This window comes from Microchirus variegatus (genome assembly GCF_963457635.1).
Source record: "Microchirus variegatus genome assembly, chromosome: 2".
NCBI classification, from domain to species: domain Eukaryota; kingdom Metazoa; phylum Chordata; class Actinopteri; order Pleuronectiformes; family Soleidae; genus Microchirus; species Microchirus variegatus.
Window position 1 is genome coordinate 30,224,669 of NC_139803.1, and position 16,071 is coordinate 30,240,739.

The window sequence follows — 16,071 nt, forward strand, 5'->3', positions numbered from 1 at the left end:
TATTCTAAATGAGACAGTGAATAAAGCAACATTCACCAGAATAGTTTCCATAGAATCCAATCCCATAACCCAGCTCGGAAACTTCCAGCCACATGTGCAGAACGTGGAGGATGTTTCCTCCTCTGTGGTTTGTGTGTGTGTGTCTGTGTGTGTCACGGATCCAAATCCCGACCTCACTACTGGATTGAGTTTTCAAGCTTTGGGACGGATTTGTTTGCTTGTCATTGTGCAGACGCTCACCGAGACTGAGACCATTGATGCCATTTGAAAACTTTTCTTTCCTGGAGAGACTCAACCCGTTGAAATCCCACATGCAGCAACAGGAAACAGCTCATGCCCTTTTAACCCTCTCTGCTTGTGTTTGCATGCATCACTTTTCCCCCTTCGGCATTCTACTCTCTCTCGCTTTCCCTCTCCCACCTGGAAAAAGTGACTCATGACTGTAAGTAGAGTGTTTGCTCGTGCAGGGGAGCACAGAGATACACTCGTGATTGAGCGTATAGAACTTTATCCAGCGTCCAAAACATCCCCTCCTCAGATCCAAATCCACACGAAACAGAGAAGAGTGTTTAAATCAAAGTGTGACTGTGTGAAGGTAAACTCAGTCTCAGAAGACACTTTTTCCCCCTGCTTTAAATTCTTGAAATGAACTCTTTCCACATGCTGCAGCAGATGCTTGAGCAGACAAACTGTAATGTGATCCAGAGGAAGAGATGTAAGGAGCGTTCATACTGAATTATTGCTCTGTTCTTCTTCTCTGCCTGCACTCGTCAAAGGAGAAGATGATGACGAAATGTTGTGCTCACGAGTGAAAAATCCACCGACATGTGTCATTAATACAACTCTGAGCTCATCACGGCACCTTACACACACACACACACACACGTGTGAATCCACACAAGCTCGAAAATGAGGAACATTCATCTTTGATTAGCACACAGCTGCAGATCTGCTCTGCCTTTATCGTGCTTTATTTAATACCATTACTTAAACCCGAGGACATCTGCTGCTGCAGCACACGGCCGCTCGCCTGCTTATCTACGACAAATCATGACGACTTAAAACTCTTCTCAATTCCCAGAGCATGTGCACGATCAGCTGCAAACACCCAGAGGCAAAGAAACACACACTCAAAAGAAAAGAAACCAGAAGCACATTAAAGTTGAGGATGAGGCAGTCAGTGGCCAAGGAAAAGAAGGAGCCAGACCTATGAGGAATTAAAGCTCTGTATGGGATTTGGATGACTTGGAGTCAGCAAAGCACAACATGAGACTCCACTGCTTTCTTTCTCCGGGAACAGATTTCAATTGGCATGGCTATGGAAACAAAAGCTGTTATAAGAGAGCATTCGGGTGAAGGAGAAGATGTCATTAAGCAACACTGGGGGGAAAAAGTCTTGGTTTCAGTGTGTTTTATTGTGAAAAGACAACGATCATAGATGTTTTAGGTTTGAGTCATTGTAAGGATTCATGTGGACCTGCCTGAACACATGATCCCAAACAAGTCCAACCACTTTATATCACATCAACTTACTGAATAACATACAGTTATTGCACATTTATTTCTGGTCTGAAGAGAAACAGTGATATTATTATTGAATATTATGCCAACCTTGTTCAAACGAGTCATTCAAAATCTGTATATTGTGATCATATTATATCTAACTCTAATCTTCTTGTGTCTCTGTGGTCCTGTGATGGACTGGTGACAGCTGGGACAGGAACTTTAGCGCCCCCTGCATGTGTCCCTCATGTGGAGGACAAAGCAATAGACGATAGATTTGATGGATGGATGAAGGACCCGGCCTTTACTGCACCTGATTGTGGTATTTAAATCACTGACAGTCATTTAAATTATGCTCTTTTTTAGTGTCTCCTTCTTGATCACCATACTCACACTGGACAAGGACAGACGTTCAGGATGCAGAGTGGGAATGAAAGAGGCACCAATCTCCCTGATGCTCTAAGGTTATGGTTTTATTCTTAACCCTCTTAGGTCTGGATTTATTTAGATTTTCTGGCTGTAGAATTGTTAAAAAATGTTCAATGAGTGAGTTATCCTGCTACTTTTTTTTAAACAAAATAACTTTCACTTTTACATATCTGGCAGTTAATGAACCATTTAGGAATTACAGTGCCGAGAAGCGAACCTCATGTGGAGGATAAATCCGTAGAAGATGGATGGATATCACACACCGGTCCAGGAGTCACGGTAATGAGAAATACACATGACAAATCCATTTGGCGATGACAGGATTGGTATCAGAAGGGTTAAAGGTCCCATCTTATGTAAAATCAACTTTTTAATCATTTAAATCCTTATATTTGGGACTCTAAAACACGCGATGTTGACTTCCGCGCTCATTGGGACGTCACAAATTTACTAAATTCGCTAAATTCCAGGAATTGTTGTCTCGCGGAGCTCCACTTTGTCCGTAAAAGACGCAAAAAAACGGAAGTCTGCGAAGTCCGCGAAGTCTGCCAAAAGTTCTATTCTTGGCTCCACAGTGCAGCACAGAGTCCTACACAAACTATCAGCCTCAGAGGATTTATCTGTCCCCAATGTGCCTGCTTGAGCCTGCAAATGATCACACAGTAGACTCTGGCTGATGTCATTTCCTGGCCCTTAAGTTTCGTTTTCCTTTTTTTTTTTTACCAAAGCATGACACAGACATGTTCATTAGGACACCAGGAAACTAGTTTAAACTTGGAGAAATAGGGTATAATATGAATCCTTTAAAAGTAACGTTGTAAAGACGGCATGTGATCATTTTTATAAAATATTCACATCAATTTTAGCTGAAATGTTTGGAAAAATCCAGCAAATATGTTTGAAATCTCAGGCGAGCCATTAGTGGGCCCCGACCCAGACTTTGAAACCACTATATTAGAAACGTTTTGTCAGCAGTTTTTTCCTCTTCTTCTACTTCCGTATTATTATTTTCATACAGTTATGTTCAAGTGTGACTTTTTTTGCTTTGCTTTATTTGTCACATTTAATTGGTGTGAAGTCAAAACCGGGCTGCTATTGAAGTACTAAAACAATACATTTATAAACTTTATTAACATAAAACATAATATAATCGTTGTTTCTTTCCTCGCACAGTGGGAAACCTGCTGCAGATGTGAAGCGCAGCCTGCGTGGAGCTGTGACACTGAACGTGATTGGCGGACGCGTGTTTATGGTCTGTCTGGGAAACCTGCTGCTGGTTCTCTACGCGCGCGCACACACACACACACAGTCACAGCCTCCGCAGCAGCGAAAAGTCTCCTCCCGCGGCTCACACACACACACACATACACTCACACACACACAACTGTCGCTGAGAGTGGACGTGGACACGAGAAGCTCCCGTTGAGTCCGGGAGGACAGAGGACGGTGGTCGCGTGGACTGTGACAGCAGCTGTTGGACAAATTAACCCACGGATCCGGATCCACCTCCGCGTCTGCACGTGGGAAACCTCGTCACTGCTGAGCCTCGTCGGTGAGTCAATAATGTGAGTGCCCTCGTGTTTTATCGTGGAAATGTGGAACAGGAAAAGTTGAATTAGTGCTTAACACCCGCGTGAGTGGACTTGTTTGCGCGTTATTGATCCAGAATGTGCGTCAGCGTCACAGCCTTTGCGGTGAAAAGTGTTTGCGCACCTGCGTCTTATTACCACTTAATTAGCAATGCTCACGTGCGCTTTAATTAATGAGACTTTGATCCGAGTTTAGTAGAGAAACTTGACAAAAAGGTATTTTTACAGAGTTATTATTGTTTATTAATTATTATTATTATATGTTATCGTGTTGTACTTCGTGCAGTGAAGGTGAACCGCACCTCTCTCCGTTTTTGGACAGGCTCTTGATAATAAACGGAGGTTGTGTTCACAGTGTTGCAGTGAAATGGAAAAAAAAAAAAAAAAATGTCCATCATCCAACGTTTTTATTCAGAACTACAGCCATAACGTGGGAGTGCAGATATTCCAGGGAACTGACAGAGAATTCACAGAGAATAATGGGTGTTGTCCAACAGTTGACTGTGATGATGATGACAGTAGGCTGCACTCCTGTATCATAACTGTTTCCCCAAAAGAGGAAGCATTTATTGCACAATGATCAAGTTACAGCATCTTAAAGCCTTGACTTTTATGTCTGATCATGTTTGTACAAGTGAGGAGTCTGATGTCCTCCAGATTTAATCAATGTATCTGATTTTAATGTTAAATCTGTGGAATTTTACCTGTCCGCAAACAAAAGCAAGCAAATCCATCAGCAGTGGCTGCATGAGAGTGTACATTTCTGATATTATTATTGTTTAAAGGTGTCTTAAGGGGGAACAGTATGAGCCTAAGGGGGCGACAACATCGTCAAACGTACTTTCTTGAGAACACGAACAACACTGAGATGCAAAAGCTTTGGTTGCTGGTTGGCGAGGCTGCACCGTCGTGTATGAACGCGTGAGTGTTTGTGAATAGTAATTACCATTGTGTCTCTGGTGTATCTCTGTGACAGGCTGGGATATGAGAGCCCCCCCCCCCCCCCCCCGTTTGGTTCAGATTAGCAGAGAGGCTCCACATTCTGCTCGTGTGCTGTCACCTGACCCACTTACAGTCATGTACTCGGGGTTTAATTTGCTCTGGCACTCAATAGAATCTAAGTTTGTAAACCTTTATCCCCCCCCCCCCCCCAATACTTCAGTATCCAACGACAGCTCCCCTTGAAGGTGAGACGCAAAGAGCCGTGTTTCTTTGGTGAATCATAAAATGAGAAGAGGAAGTACAAAAGTCTTCCTGTCAGTGTTTCTAACAAAATTACACTTCTGCGTTTGCAGCCCTGAGGGAACCTGAGTCACATTTATAATGTGGTTGTTATCATTGCATCATACAGTTTTACTCTAGTGTTGTAAATTTAGACACAATGCAGGTTGTTTTTTGCCTTTTATACTAAAGTAGCTCTCACTGTTAATGCTGCAGGCTGCTGTCTGTGTGTTATTGAGTGACTGTTAATGATGGCAGCTCTCTGTGTTTGCCTCTCCACTGTTTACCAAGCGCCTTCCTCAGTGTTTTATTGCCATAAGGTGCTGGTGCGATAAAGAACAGGGCTGATTTTGGGGGTCATTCATTGATTCCATGGTTCTCGGTGATCTTCACTTGCAGCTCAGTCTCTTAGGAGAAAGGATGAATCGTTCCTTATCCTTTCATTTTTTTTTGAGGGAAAAAAGTGAAGTGATTTCTCAGGCAGGTGCTTTGATGGACGACTGAGTCGTTTCCAATATTCTAGAAGACAAAAAGACTTCAATTGGACATTAGTAGTGCATTTTTTGGTCATTTTTCAATGACAATCGATCACATGCGGCCCAACCACTTTACATCATGTGTTTAAACACAATTCAATACTTTTTTTATTATAATAATTAATAATAAGACATTCGGTTGAAATTATCACAGTATTCAATGTATTGCCTTCAACATTACTGTATATATACTGTAAGCCATGTTATTATTTAGATATTTTTAGATATTCATAGATTAACTCTGCATCATAAATGTGTCATTATACTCAATACAAGCACTTTAACATTGAAAATCTGTGAATGAATCGTCATGAATAATCATCATTGCAACATCACAATGGAATATTGTGATAAGTTTTAACATTTGTGTTTTCCCACTTTCTTTCCTCTAGACCGGCTCCCTCTTGACCAGATTAGACGCTCATTGGCCCGTTTTGAAAAGGTAAACTACCCAGCACTACACTCTCTCTCTCTCTCTCTCTCTCTCTCTCCATATATATATATGTATATATATATACATATATATATATATACATATACATATACATATACATATATAATGTAAAATGTTACATTTTGTAAAAGTAAAATAAGCAGCTAAATGACTGATGCAGAAGCAGCATCAGCTTTATGGGCTGTCCTGTATTCACAAAAACATCTGTGATGTTCCCTTAGGAATAAAGGTCCCTATTACTGTATCTTTAAAATAGATATGTTATGGATATTGGGATGCATGAACCCTAAGTCATGATCTGAGGACACTTGAGAACACTTGATCTGTTTGACATGAAGAATAAATCAAAACTGAGGAGTCCAGGTTTCCTCCTGTCTCAAAAACAACAAGGAAATGTAAAAGTAAAAGTAAAAGTATCAGTATCAGGTAAAGGTTTACCTATAAAACGTATAAAGCCTTGTGATATCGTTGACTATTTCTTTGTCCTGCCCAGTTTACATATTGTACTAAACAGCTGAGCAGATTTGAGTTGGACACATTTCAAGATTCCTGTGTGTCTGAGACGGCAGAATTCAGTTTTAATGAGCTTTTTTCTAACTGTTGGACTCATTGTGTTAGTTCTGATACGAGGATTTGATGGACGGCCAAATCCAGCCTGAATATTGTTTTCCTACTTTTTCTGTTAGTCACTTTGCAGGAGAGCATTTTATTTCTTTTTATTTGTACCATTGAGCAATTTCTAAAAAGGTTATTTGAGTGTTGAAGTGTTTCACAATCCAGAGAAAGAGGGAGAGCGGTTTGATTCCCCAAGTGCAGTTTTGGACTGGTACGTGGTAGAAACGCTGCCAACGGAATTGGCTCCTGTTCCCTGACTTCACAGCGTAAGCTGGAATGTGGAGTTGTCTGACGTAATTCTCTGTATTTACCTTTATCAACAGTTCTGATGCTTTGAAGATGACCTGTCATTACAGGTTTATTAACAAATGATCATAATAATACTCTGCAGACAGCGAGGCAGCAGGAATATCTTAATTACGACAGACCATCTGTGCGTGTGGCGATGCTGGATACTGCTCACTATTTTTTTTTATTATTTATTATATTGCACACACACTGAGTTTTAGAAAGATGTGAGTCCATTGTTGTATTTTTCTGTGAAGTCAAGGTCTCTCACAGAGCGGCAGAGTCAACATCATAAACTACACTATCTTGCAAGATTATGTTCCAAATTTTGTAAATCACATTCTGCTAAGGCTTTCATGACAACCTTTTAAGTGAAAGGTGATATCTCTCACATAGTTTTACTCGTTGTAGATGGAATATAATTCCTTGTCATGTTGGTGTTTTACATTCAGGCTGCAAGTGCTTGTTGACTCACCAGTGGAAGACATTTCCTTTGTCAGTTTATCGACTACATTTGATCTGTTTCTCAACTCCTCCACATGTGTAATTTATCCGATTTTAACCGTTTGTACTCCAAGACACTACTCTCCTTGTTTGTGTCTGTTTCTGTGTAGACAGAGGCGGTGTTCCAATTTAAATTTCCACTTGAACAGGAGACTGTAAACAAGCTCTTGGGGACAAAAGGAATATATAGCACTAGCACTAGGCTATTTCTCATTCAGATTAGGCACAAAAGTATGGTGTCTTCCAATGATGCCACACCTGATTCTAAACTAAAGCCAAATCTTGAAACAGTCCAGTAAAATAGTGAAAGGTCCCTGTGAAAATAATTGCACTCCAATGGCTTGGCTCTAAGAAGAAAGCACATAATGGTTTCTAAACAGTTAAGGTGTAATTTTAAGGCCATTGCACACCAGATGCACTTTTATGAGAATAAAATCCAAACTTGTACCCACTCAATGCACCTTTAACAGGGACATACACATCAATCAGAATTCATGTCATTGATGATGTGACATTAAAAATCTTCAATACCGAAGTACTTTTCCCTATTCATAAGTGAAATGACTGAGCAGCAGCTTATGAACACTAGACGCTGATGTCATGCATTTTCTTCCTGTGAAGCAGTTTTTCCCCCACTTCCTATAATTTATTTAATTTGCCTAATTGTGTTGCACTTTGTGTGAGTTATTTGCACTTTTGTGCCATTTTCTTCCTCATGTCCTCTAAATCGTGACACATGTAGTGTTTTTATATATTTAGATGATTTCTAATATCTTATAATGATTAGCACAACATTTGCCAGCAGAGTGAATAAATAACTCTGTCTAACTCCTTGTGCCAGCTGTGCGACTTCCTCTTTTTTGTTTTTTTTACACCAGACTAAAGGAAATTACCCGTAAGACTCTGCTGGATTCCTTTCCACCGCTGCTTCTGCTGCTGCTTCTGCTGCTGCTTCTGCTCCTGTTCCATTTTTCCCATGGGTCTGTGAGCACTGGCTGGAGAGCAGGATTGTGCTGAATGCTGATGTTTAATAAGAACTCAGAGACCCCCTCTCCAATTAGCTCTCCTGAGAGCCGTGATACACTAACAAATAATTATGGGGCAAGAGGGAAGTCTTTTGACTGTGTGGCACTCAGTCACATTTAATGAAGTGTTTTTGAAAGGAGCACTGCTCTGTAATGGTATGATAAGCAGCTGTAACATATATGTAAGCCACTTTCAGTGACTGCTCAAGTCAAGACATAAGCTATGCATCGTTGCCGGCTCCCATTCAGTACCTGGAGGCTACCATGTCTCTCCACTTCCTCATTTTTGTTCTCTTCTTGCTCCCCCCAACCACTTAATTCTGCCTCTTTCCCACCATGCCTCAGTGGGCCACCTGAGGGGGGGTGGATATGCGCTCCCCTTCGCCTGGTGACAGCTTGCAGGGAGATGTGAGCAGCCTTTCCGTCTCAGCTGGGGAATGGCGGGAAAGAGGGATGGATGCCACGGATTATGGCTTCCACAGAGAGAAGAGAACGCTGCTCAGAGCAACAAGAACCTGTGATATTTGAGATATTTCATTGGGAAATAGAAGAAACGTTTTTAGTTTATTTGAGGAAGTTCCTTTGTGCATAGACACAAGTCTGAAGATAGATCTTTACAGTTTATGATGTGTAGGTTGATTGATTATTGCATAACTGGCTCGTTTTATTCCCTTTTGTCTGAAAAACTCTGATCATCCCTGGTCAACATGCGAATGCTGAGTTACACACAGAGCTGACATCAGAATATTGAATATCTGTTTTATTCAGAGGACAGAATGTCCATGTTTTTAAGTGCTTCAGCGTTTCGTCCCTTTGAGGTTGAGCTGACACAGAGCAGATCTTTATCAGTCTTTATCAGAGCTCTCACGTCTCCTGTGCAAAACATCGCTGGTGTCATATTTGTGACTGGAAAGTTTAGGTCTGTTGGCTCGATGTGAGATGTTGGACGTCTTTTAAATTCCAAAGAGACTTATTTATTTATTTGCCTTTTCTAATGACTCTTGGCCTGTGTGTTTTGTTTACAGTGAAGTCTTTCATTGCTGAAGTAGCGGACGGGAGGGGAGAGGGAGCATAGTTAATAAAGATGCACACAGTTCTGGTTGGGGTTAAAAGAAGTACTTTTTAGTGTACTTGTTATAAATTGTTGATGATAAACTTATGTATGTATTCTGAATATTTAATTTGACTGTGTCAGAGGGTTTAAGATCATCTTTGCCTGATCTGTAATTCAGTTTGAAACGTCTACAGTAAGCTCACACTCTCAATTAAAGATGCAGGGTGTTGTAGCAGTGATATTATTGTGTGCACAGTTTCCGTGTTCCTTCTGGCTTAATGTAATCTGATTTAGTGGCACTTCTGACTGAGTTTTGCTTCTCCTCATCTGCTGACCTCACATTTTAAACCCTGCTGCACTGATGGAAAACAACACTTTCTGTTGTTTATTATCAAGCCATTTTTTGATGCAGACGTTGTTTTGCTGTCTGGTTTTTGCAGCAGAGTAATTCATCCACTGGTGGAAAATGACAGCCAGACTAACGAGTCAGGGTGGTATGTGGTTTTTGAGCGTCTCGAGTGAGAATGACAGTCCTCGTGAGAGTGTTTCTGGGACTAATTAATTCATTTCTTTTATGACTGTGTCCTGCACACAGACACGGACACTGAGACACAGAGGAGTAAATCCAGCAGTAGGTGTTGGCTGTAACGATAGAAACATGATTGATGCTCTGTATCAGTGAGACTTTAACAGTTTTCTCTGAACGGCGTCTGCTGAAGTCATTACATTTCTGCAAGTGGCCGCACGTCCAAGAAGAACATTGGGAAACCATTTAGAGAGATGGCGACACAGGATCTCTGTTATTACACGCTCACTGACCAGTGCTGTGTGACACATGCAACATGGGGATTAGGTGAATAGGTCACTCTAAATTGACCGTAGGTGTGAGAGTGTGTGTGTGAATGGTTTGTCTCTATATGTGGCCCTGTGATGGACTGGCAAACTGTCCAGGGTGTACCCCACCTATCACCCTATGTCAGCTGAGATAGGCACAGCACCCCCGCGACCCTCTGGTGGAGGAGAAAGTGGTAGATAATGGATGGATGGAGTTAACCAAATCAGTGTTTTATGTAATATTTGCTGAATTGAATTTGCATTCTTCTCTCTTGTCTTCAGTGTAGAGTGGATCTCCACACTTATTTCAAAGATGAGCGCCAAGTCGGCCATAAGCAAGGAGGTCTTCATACCACATGATGAGAAGATGCTCGCTGCCGTGCAGGTGAAGCGGAGGACCAAGAAGAAGATCCCCTTTCTTCAAGGAGACTACATCGCCTTCATCTGCCTCTCAGGTCAGAGAACACATCATCCTCTCCTCCCCTCTATCCCACGCTGACGTGACCCACTGCTCTCTTTCAGCATTAATTCTGATGCTAATTCTCACTCTGACGAGCATGTTTACATTTCCCCATGTCAGTAAATGACACAGCTTAATCAATTTGTGGTTGAGCTTAAGGTCAATCGTTTTAAAGAGATCAGATTAGCACTGAAATTAAATTATTGTGTCACAGATATCTACCTGAACCTTAGCTGGGATATTGGTTGTTAAATCCCTTGTTTTTAATGTGTGTTCACCTCTGCTGAATAGAATAGAATAGAATGCCTTTATTGTCATTATACAAGTTGTACAACGAGATTTACTTGACTTCACCTTGAAAGTGCATACAGCTAAAAACAAAGAACAATAACAACAACAACATCAACCAGAGTATGTCAAAAAGGACATAAAAGAATTGTGGCAGCATCTGACGTTTTAAAGTTACTTCATGGTGACGAGGTCGTCAATACTTGTATCAGTATTTTGTGTGTGCGCGGATCAAAACTCAAGGTTGCTGCTGCAGCAGCGCCTTGTTTACACTCTCAGGAAAGAGCACATAAAACCCGAGTGCTTCAAGTACAAGTCAGAGATTAACCACGTGCTACTGAGATGAACCCTGCAAAGAGTTGACAGTGACTCACATCTGCTTTGGACGTGAATGAGTGAATATTGTTTGGGTTTCTCTTGTTGCACTGCACCAGTATGATCACATCCTCACAGCAGCACGTTAACCTCTGATGCTGCAGTATGTTAATCAGTCAGTGAGAGTTCGGCTTATTCTGCAGGCAAATGTTTACATTTTAAGATGCTCTTTGAATATTTTTGATCAAGAATGCATCAGAAAAGATGACATAATGCACAAATAACAAGCTCTGAATCCTTTTCTATTAGGCCAGCAACTCATCTTTAAACGGTTTTGATTTGAAAATATAGCTTTTTTTCCTTTTTAGGACGCTTTCACACCACTAGTTCGATTATTTGATCCGCACCAGGCAATACAATTGTTATTATGTAACATATGACTCCAGTGTGGTCCGCTTTCACACCAGCAAACGAACCAAAATTGGCCCGATTGACGTTTCATCAATGTGTATATATCTTCCGGTAGAAAAGCGCCAATTTTGACTCACTATGGAGCAACACGTTTGCACATTGCTACTTTCTCTGATCTTCGTTTATTACATTCTCTGTATTGACCATTTTTGGCAAAATATCCAATTTGAGAATGAGTCGCGGCTGCGTGATTTGTCTATCGCATACTATTGGTAGATTTTGATAGTCCAAGATAAAAAGTTGTGCAGTTACTTTTTCCCCTGATTTTCTCAGTGTTTGTGCCTCATCCTTGTTGTAATGTTGTCTCATGTGTTTGTTTGTGTGAGGCCGACTGAGGCAGAAGTCGGAGGCCTTAAATCCCCATGGTGACGCACTGTGGAGAAGCCAATTTAAACTGCCTCAAAGTTGCTTTCAGTCCAGGATTTATAACCTGGGTCTGTGCATCAACGGTCTGCAGCGAGACGAGCTGGCTCCAGTCAGTGATGAAGAAGCCTGAGGTTGTTGTGTTCTTAGTTTTGTTGATCTCTCTCCAATGAAAAGGAGTTTTTCTGGTTTCATCAACAGGTAACTTGAGAGTCAGTGGCAGGGATAATTATCCACCATTTATTCTTCTTTTGTTGTGTTGTGCTGAAAAGCCTTTTGTGCATTCAGTAAAACGAAGTAAAACAAAACTTAAGGGACAGGAAATGACATCAGCCACAGAGGCTACTGGGAGCTAACAGCAGTTAGCATTTAGAAAAGTGATCATTTGCAGGCTCTAGCAGGCACATTGCTGTCATATATAACATGTATCCACTGGACAGATAAATCCTCTGAGGGTGGAAGTTTGTGTAGGACTCTGTGCTGCACTGTGGAACCAAGAATAGAACTTTTCACGGACTTCGCAGACATCCAGTTTTTGGATACTGTTGCCCTCGCCAGCACTCTCGCGTGCTTACGGACAAAGCGGAGCTCTGCGAGACAACAATTCCAGGAATTTAGCGCATTGTGACGTCTCAGTGAGCGGGAAGTCAACTTTGCTTGTTTTATCTCCTGTACTTAGACTGAGGAGGACCACAAAAACATGAGTGAGTCATCTTTTTTCACACTTTGCCAACTGATAGGACCTCCAGAGTCCCAAATATAAGGATTTAAATGTTTAAAAAGTTGATTTTGCATAATATGGGACCTATAAAAAGGAACATTTTTTCTCCCAATATAAAAATCAACACCATTGCCTAACTGTCTCTCCTGATTGAGTTTTGCCTGTTGAAAGGCTTTTGCTGGGTGCTCCGTATGAACGGTCTCCTGACAAAGCTGCAGTTCTGCATCACGTGGGTGTGCTGTAGTGAAGGAGAGCACTGTCATGTTCATTCCCTGAGTCATGTGGCATTTATTTGTGTTTGTGTGTGCGCTCTATATGTCTAAACTAGGAGCAGGAAACCAGCCTGTGTCTGTCTCCCAGCGTGTTGGAGAAGCACGGCTGCTGCGAGTGACTGTAAGAGCTTTGTGTGTGCATACAGCAGTGAGGGAAGAGGGGGGTTCAGTGAGAGTCTCACAGCCATAGTAGCACATAGTTGGTGCCTGAGGGCCTTACAGTGGCAGTTACGTAATCTGTGGCATTCCATGGCTAAAGGAATCCTACAATAAGAGAATGAACAGAGCTGTAGAGATGGCTACAGGCTCTTAACTCTCAAACTGAACATAGGATTAAACACCAGGAAGATCAAACTAAATATAAGGCAAACAACATATTTACTTGTGCTGAAAATCCTCTTACTCAAGAGTTTTAAAACAAATTGCTGTTTTTCACATCACTGTTTGTTTTGGGCGGAGGATTTTCATCTATTTGTGGAACAAAAAAAAGGGCCCTGCACAGCAGCAGCAGCAGTGTTTCTGATTTCAGAATTACATGTGGCCGCAGGAGAACAAGATTCAGTTAAAGGATGTTTTGGCTTCAGGGTGAAACCTTGGAAAACAGTTGTTTATCAGCAGGACAATGCTGTTTTTAGAGTCGACATCTGTAGCAAGGAACTGGAGCAAGAACCTGATTAGGGGAGGCGTCTCTTCCACAAGGCTTTAATCAGCTCAGAAAGGCCTTTCAGTGCTTTGGGTGCATTACTATTATTGAACTCATGTTCTTTTGGCTCACTTTGACTTTGACTTTGCTCAGTTATCTGCCAGAGTTTGGAGGGTTTCTGTCTGTGTCTGGATCATTTTTCTCTGCTTCCAATTAAAAAATCTTCTGTGATGTGATTTGTGGTGAAAACACAACACAAACCATTCCCTTCATTTTGGGATGCATGTAATACTCCATGAAAACAAGTCGAGGTGAATTTGAGTGTTTGTGTGCCCTTTTTGTCTATATAAACATGCACATTAGTGTGTACACCACAGCGTGGCAACTTTTTGGGGTTAAATACCAGAACTGATGCTCTTTTCTGAGTGATGCTTTTATTCAAGTATGTGAAACTCCATGTAGGAAGTCAGTGGGTGTCTAATGATCGTGCACTCTATGCAGGCATGTTGTTTTGTAGAATTCATGTGTAGGCTTCTCTCTCGTGAATCATGTGATGCATACTCTTATCTTGGTTGCCATGCACTGTATCTCCTTTTTGTGTTTGTTTTTCATGTTTATACTCATTTGTCTTCACACTAAATCAATATTGACCAAAGTTGGACAACACCTGGCAGAATTTAGCAACAAAAACCATGGTTCTCAAACTGTGATATGCATACCAGACGGTGGTATGCAAGATTCCTCTGGTGGTAAAATCAGAAATACTCCTCTACTGTGTATATACCGGTGGAATTTTGCATGGGAAATTAAGCAAATGACAAAAATAAATAAGTAAAATAATAATTAGTTGCCTTAGCTCATCTTCATTATGCTATACCAGTGTGTGAAGTATTATGTGAGGAAGAGGAGGATGATAAGAGAGTAAATTAGACTTTGCTCAACCTATTTACACCTGTGTATTTAGGTTATACTATAAGAGCTCAATATCTTTTTATTTTACTTTGAGAACCGCTGCAGTAAAACACATAAAACATTTAATAGTGACAGTGACAGCAGTGTTTGTAAATTTAACTGTCCACTCCATTCATCATCGGTGTCCTCATAGCCATGGATTAGTTGGCGAGATGGATGGACAGGTGGATTGTGTAGCGCACATGTCTATTAGACTGTTCCTAATGTCAGGCCATGTTTACTCAATCCAAAAACACATCAGTCTGTATGAATGCATCCATGACCAGATCCAGTGGAATTAGTTTACAGAAAGGTTTGTGTTTGGTTGTGATACAGTTGGTTTTTTTTGAGTCTGGACAAGCGTTATTTAACGAGGTTTAGTAGAGCACAGGGATGTGTAGGTGGTCTGTTCTCTGCTCTGAAGAATTCCGGCCTCCCAGTATTTACTGAGCACTCAGATATAAAGTCTGCTCGCACACCACATACATCAGCACAACGCTAATACCCCCATTTCCAGTAAAGGTATGTGTGTGTACGTGTACATGTCAGAGTGTGTGTGTGTGTGAGCCATCCATACCAGATCTCTTTGTATCTGTGTGCACGGGAGGTCTTTATCTGGACTAATTGGGTTCTTGCAGTAGCTCAGCTCAGTTTCTTTGCCAGACTTACTCTCTAATACATGAGCTGTCTTCACTGTTGCCCCCCTCTTATCACGTCAGCCTCCCCTCAGCCTCCCCTCATCCCTGTGCCTCCAGCCTCCTCCTGGGCAACAACAGGCTCCTTCCAGGCTTCAGTATGTGAACATGGGAGAGTGGAGATGAAGGTGAAACGGATGCATGGTCTATCCCTCTATCGCTACTCCTAAACTGCCAGACATTTTACACAGTTTATATTGAACCTAAATAATAAAAAAATACTCACTATTCTTCTCTTTTATTCTTCTCTTTTTTTATATGGAGCAAAGAAATGAAGAAAATATTCACATTTAAGAAGCTGAAACAATCAGAAATCAACATTCATGAAAGAAATTAATTGATGATCAAAAAGTTGACGATTAATCTAGTAATCAATTAATAATCAAGTAATTGTTTCAGCTCTACACTTTCCTGTTATAAATATTTGAATATATACAGCATACCTGACCTTGACATCTCAATACCCACTGATGTCAGATTGATATTTATCTATTGTATAGGAATTGTGGAATAGAAGAATAATTGTGATGTATTTGTGAGTTATAAGTGAATCATTAACATTTGAGCATTGATAGGAGCACATTCAAAAAAGACCAAATAATTCCAAACAAAGACACATTGGTAGGTGATTGCATTCTAAGGTATCCCATGCTCTCTGATGTGTCTTTCACTTGCTCACTGATCACACACACACACACACACACACACACACACAGATCACTCACAATGGGTGGAAGCAGGTGGATGAAAAGGCTCAAGTGCTCTGCAGGTGGACTCACTGAGGTGTGTGTGTGTATGTGTGTGGTTGTGCAAAGAAACAATCTGTCTCGGTGCGGTCGG

At 41.2% G+C, this 16,071-nt stretch overlaps 1 protein-coding gene across 2 annotated transcripts in view; it reads left to right on the top strand.

The window, feature by feature from the left end:
• Positions 1-3,345: 3,345 nt before the first annotated feature.
• stxbp6 (syntaxin binding protein 6 (amisyn)) overlaps positions 3,346-16,071 on the top strand; it is a 35,972-nt gene continuing 23,246 nt past the window's right edge. The window contains exons 1-3 of one of the 2 annotated variants that reach the window (XM_083910123.1): positions 3,346-3,497; positions 5,671-5,720; positions 10,335-10,507. In XM_083910123.1, coding sequence (XP_083766249.1) covers positions 10,366-10,507 — 142 coding nt within the window. In that variant the 5' untranslated portion in view covers positions 3,346-3,497; positions 5,671-5,720; positions 10,335-10,365. The remainder of the gene's footprint in view (positions 3,498-5,670; positions 5,721-10,334; positions 10,508-16,071) is intronic. The other variant, XM_083910122.1, reaches the window with a different exon arrangement.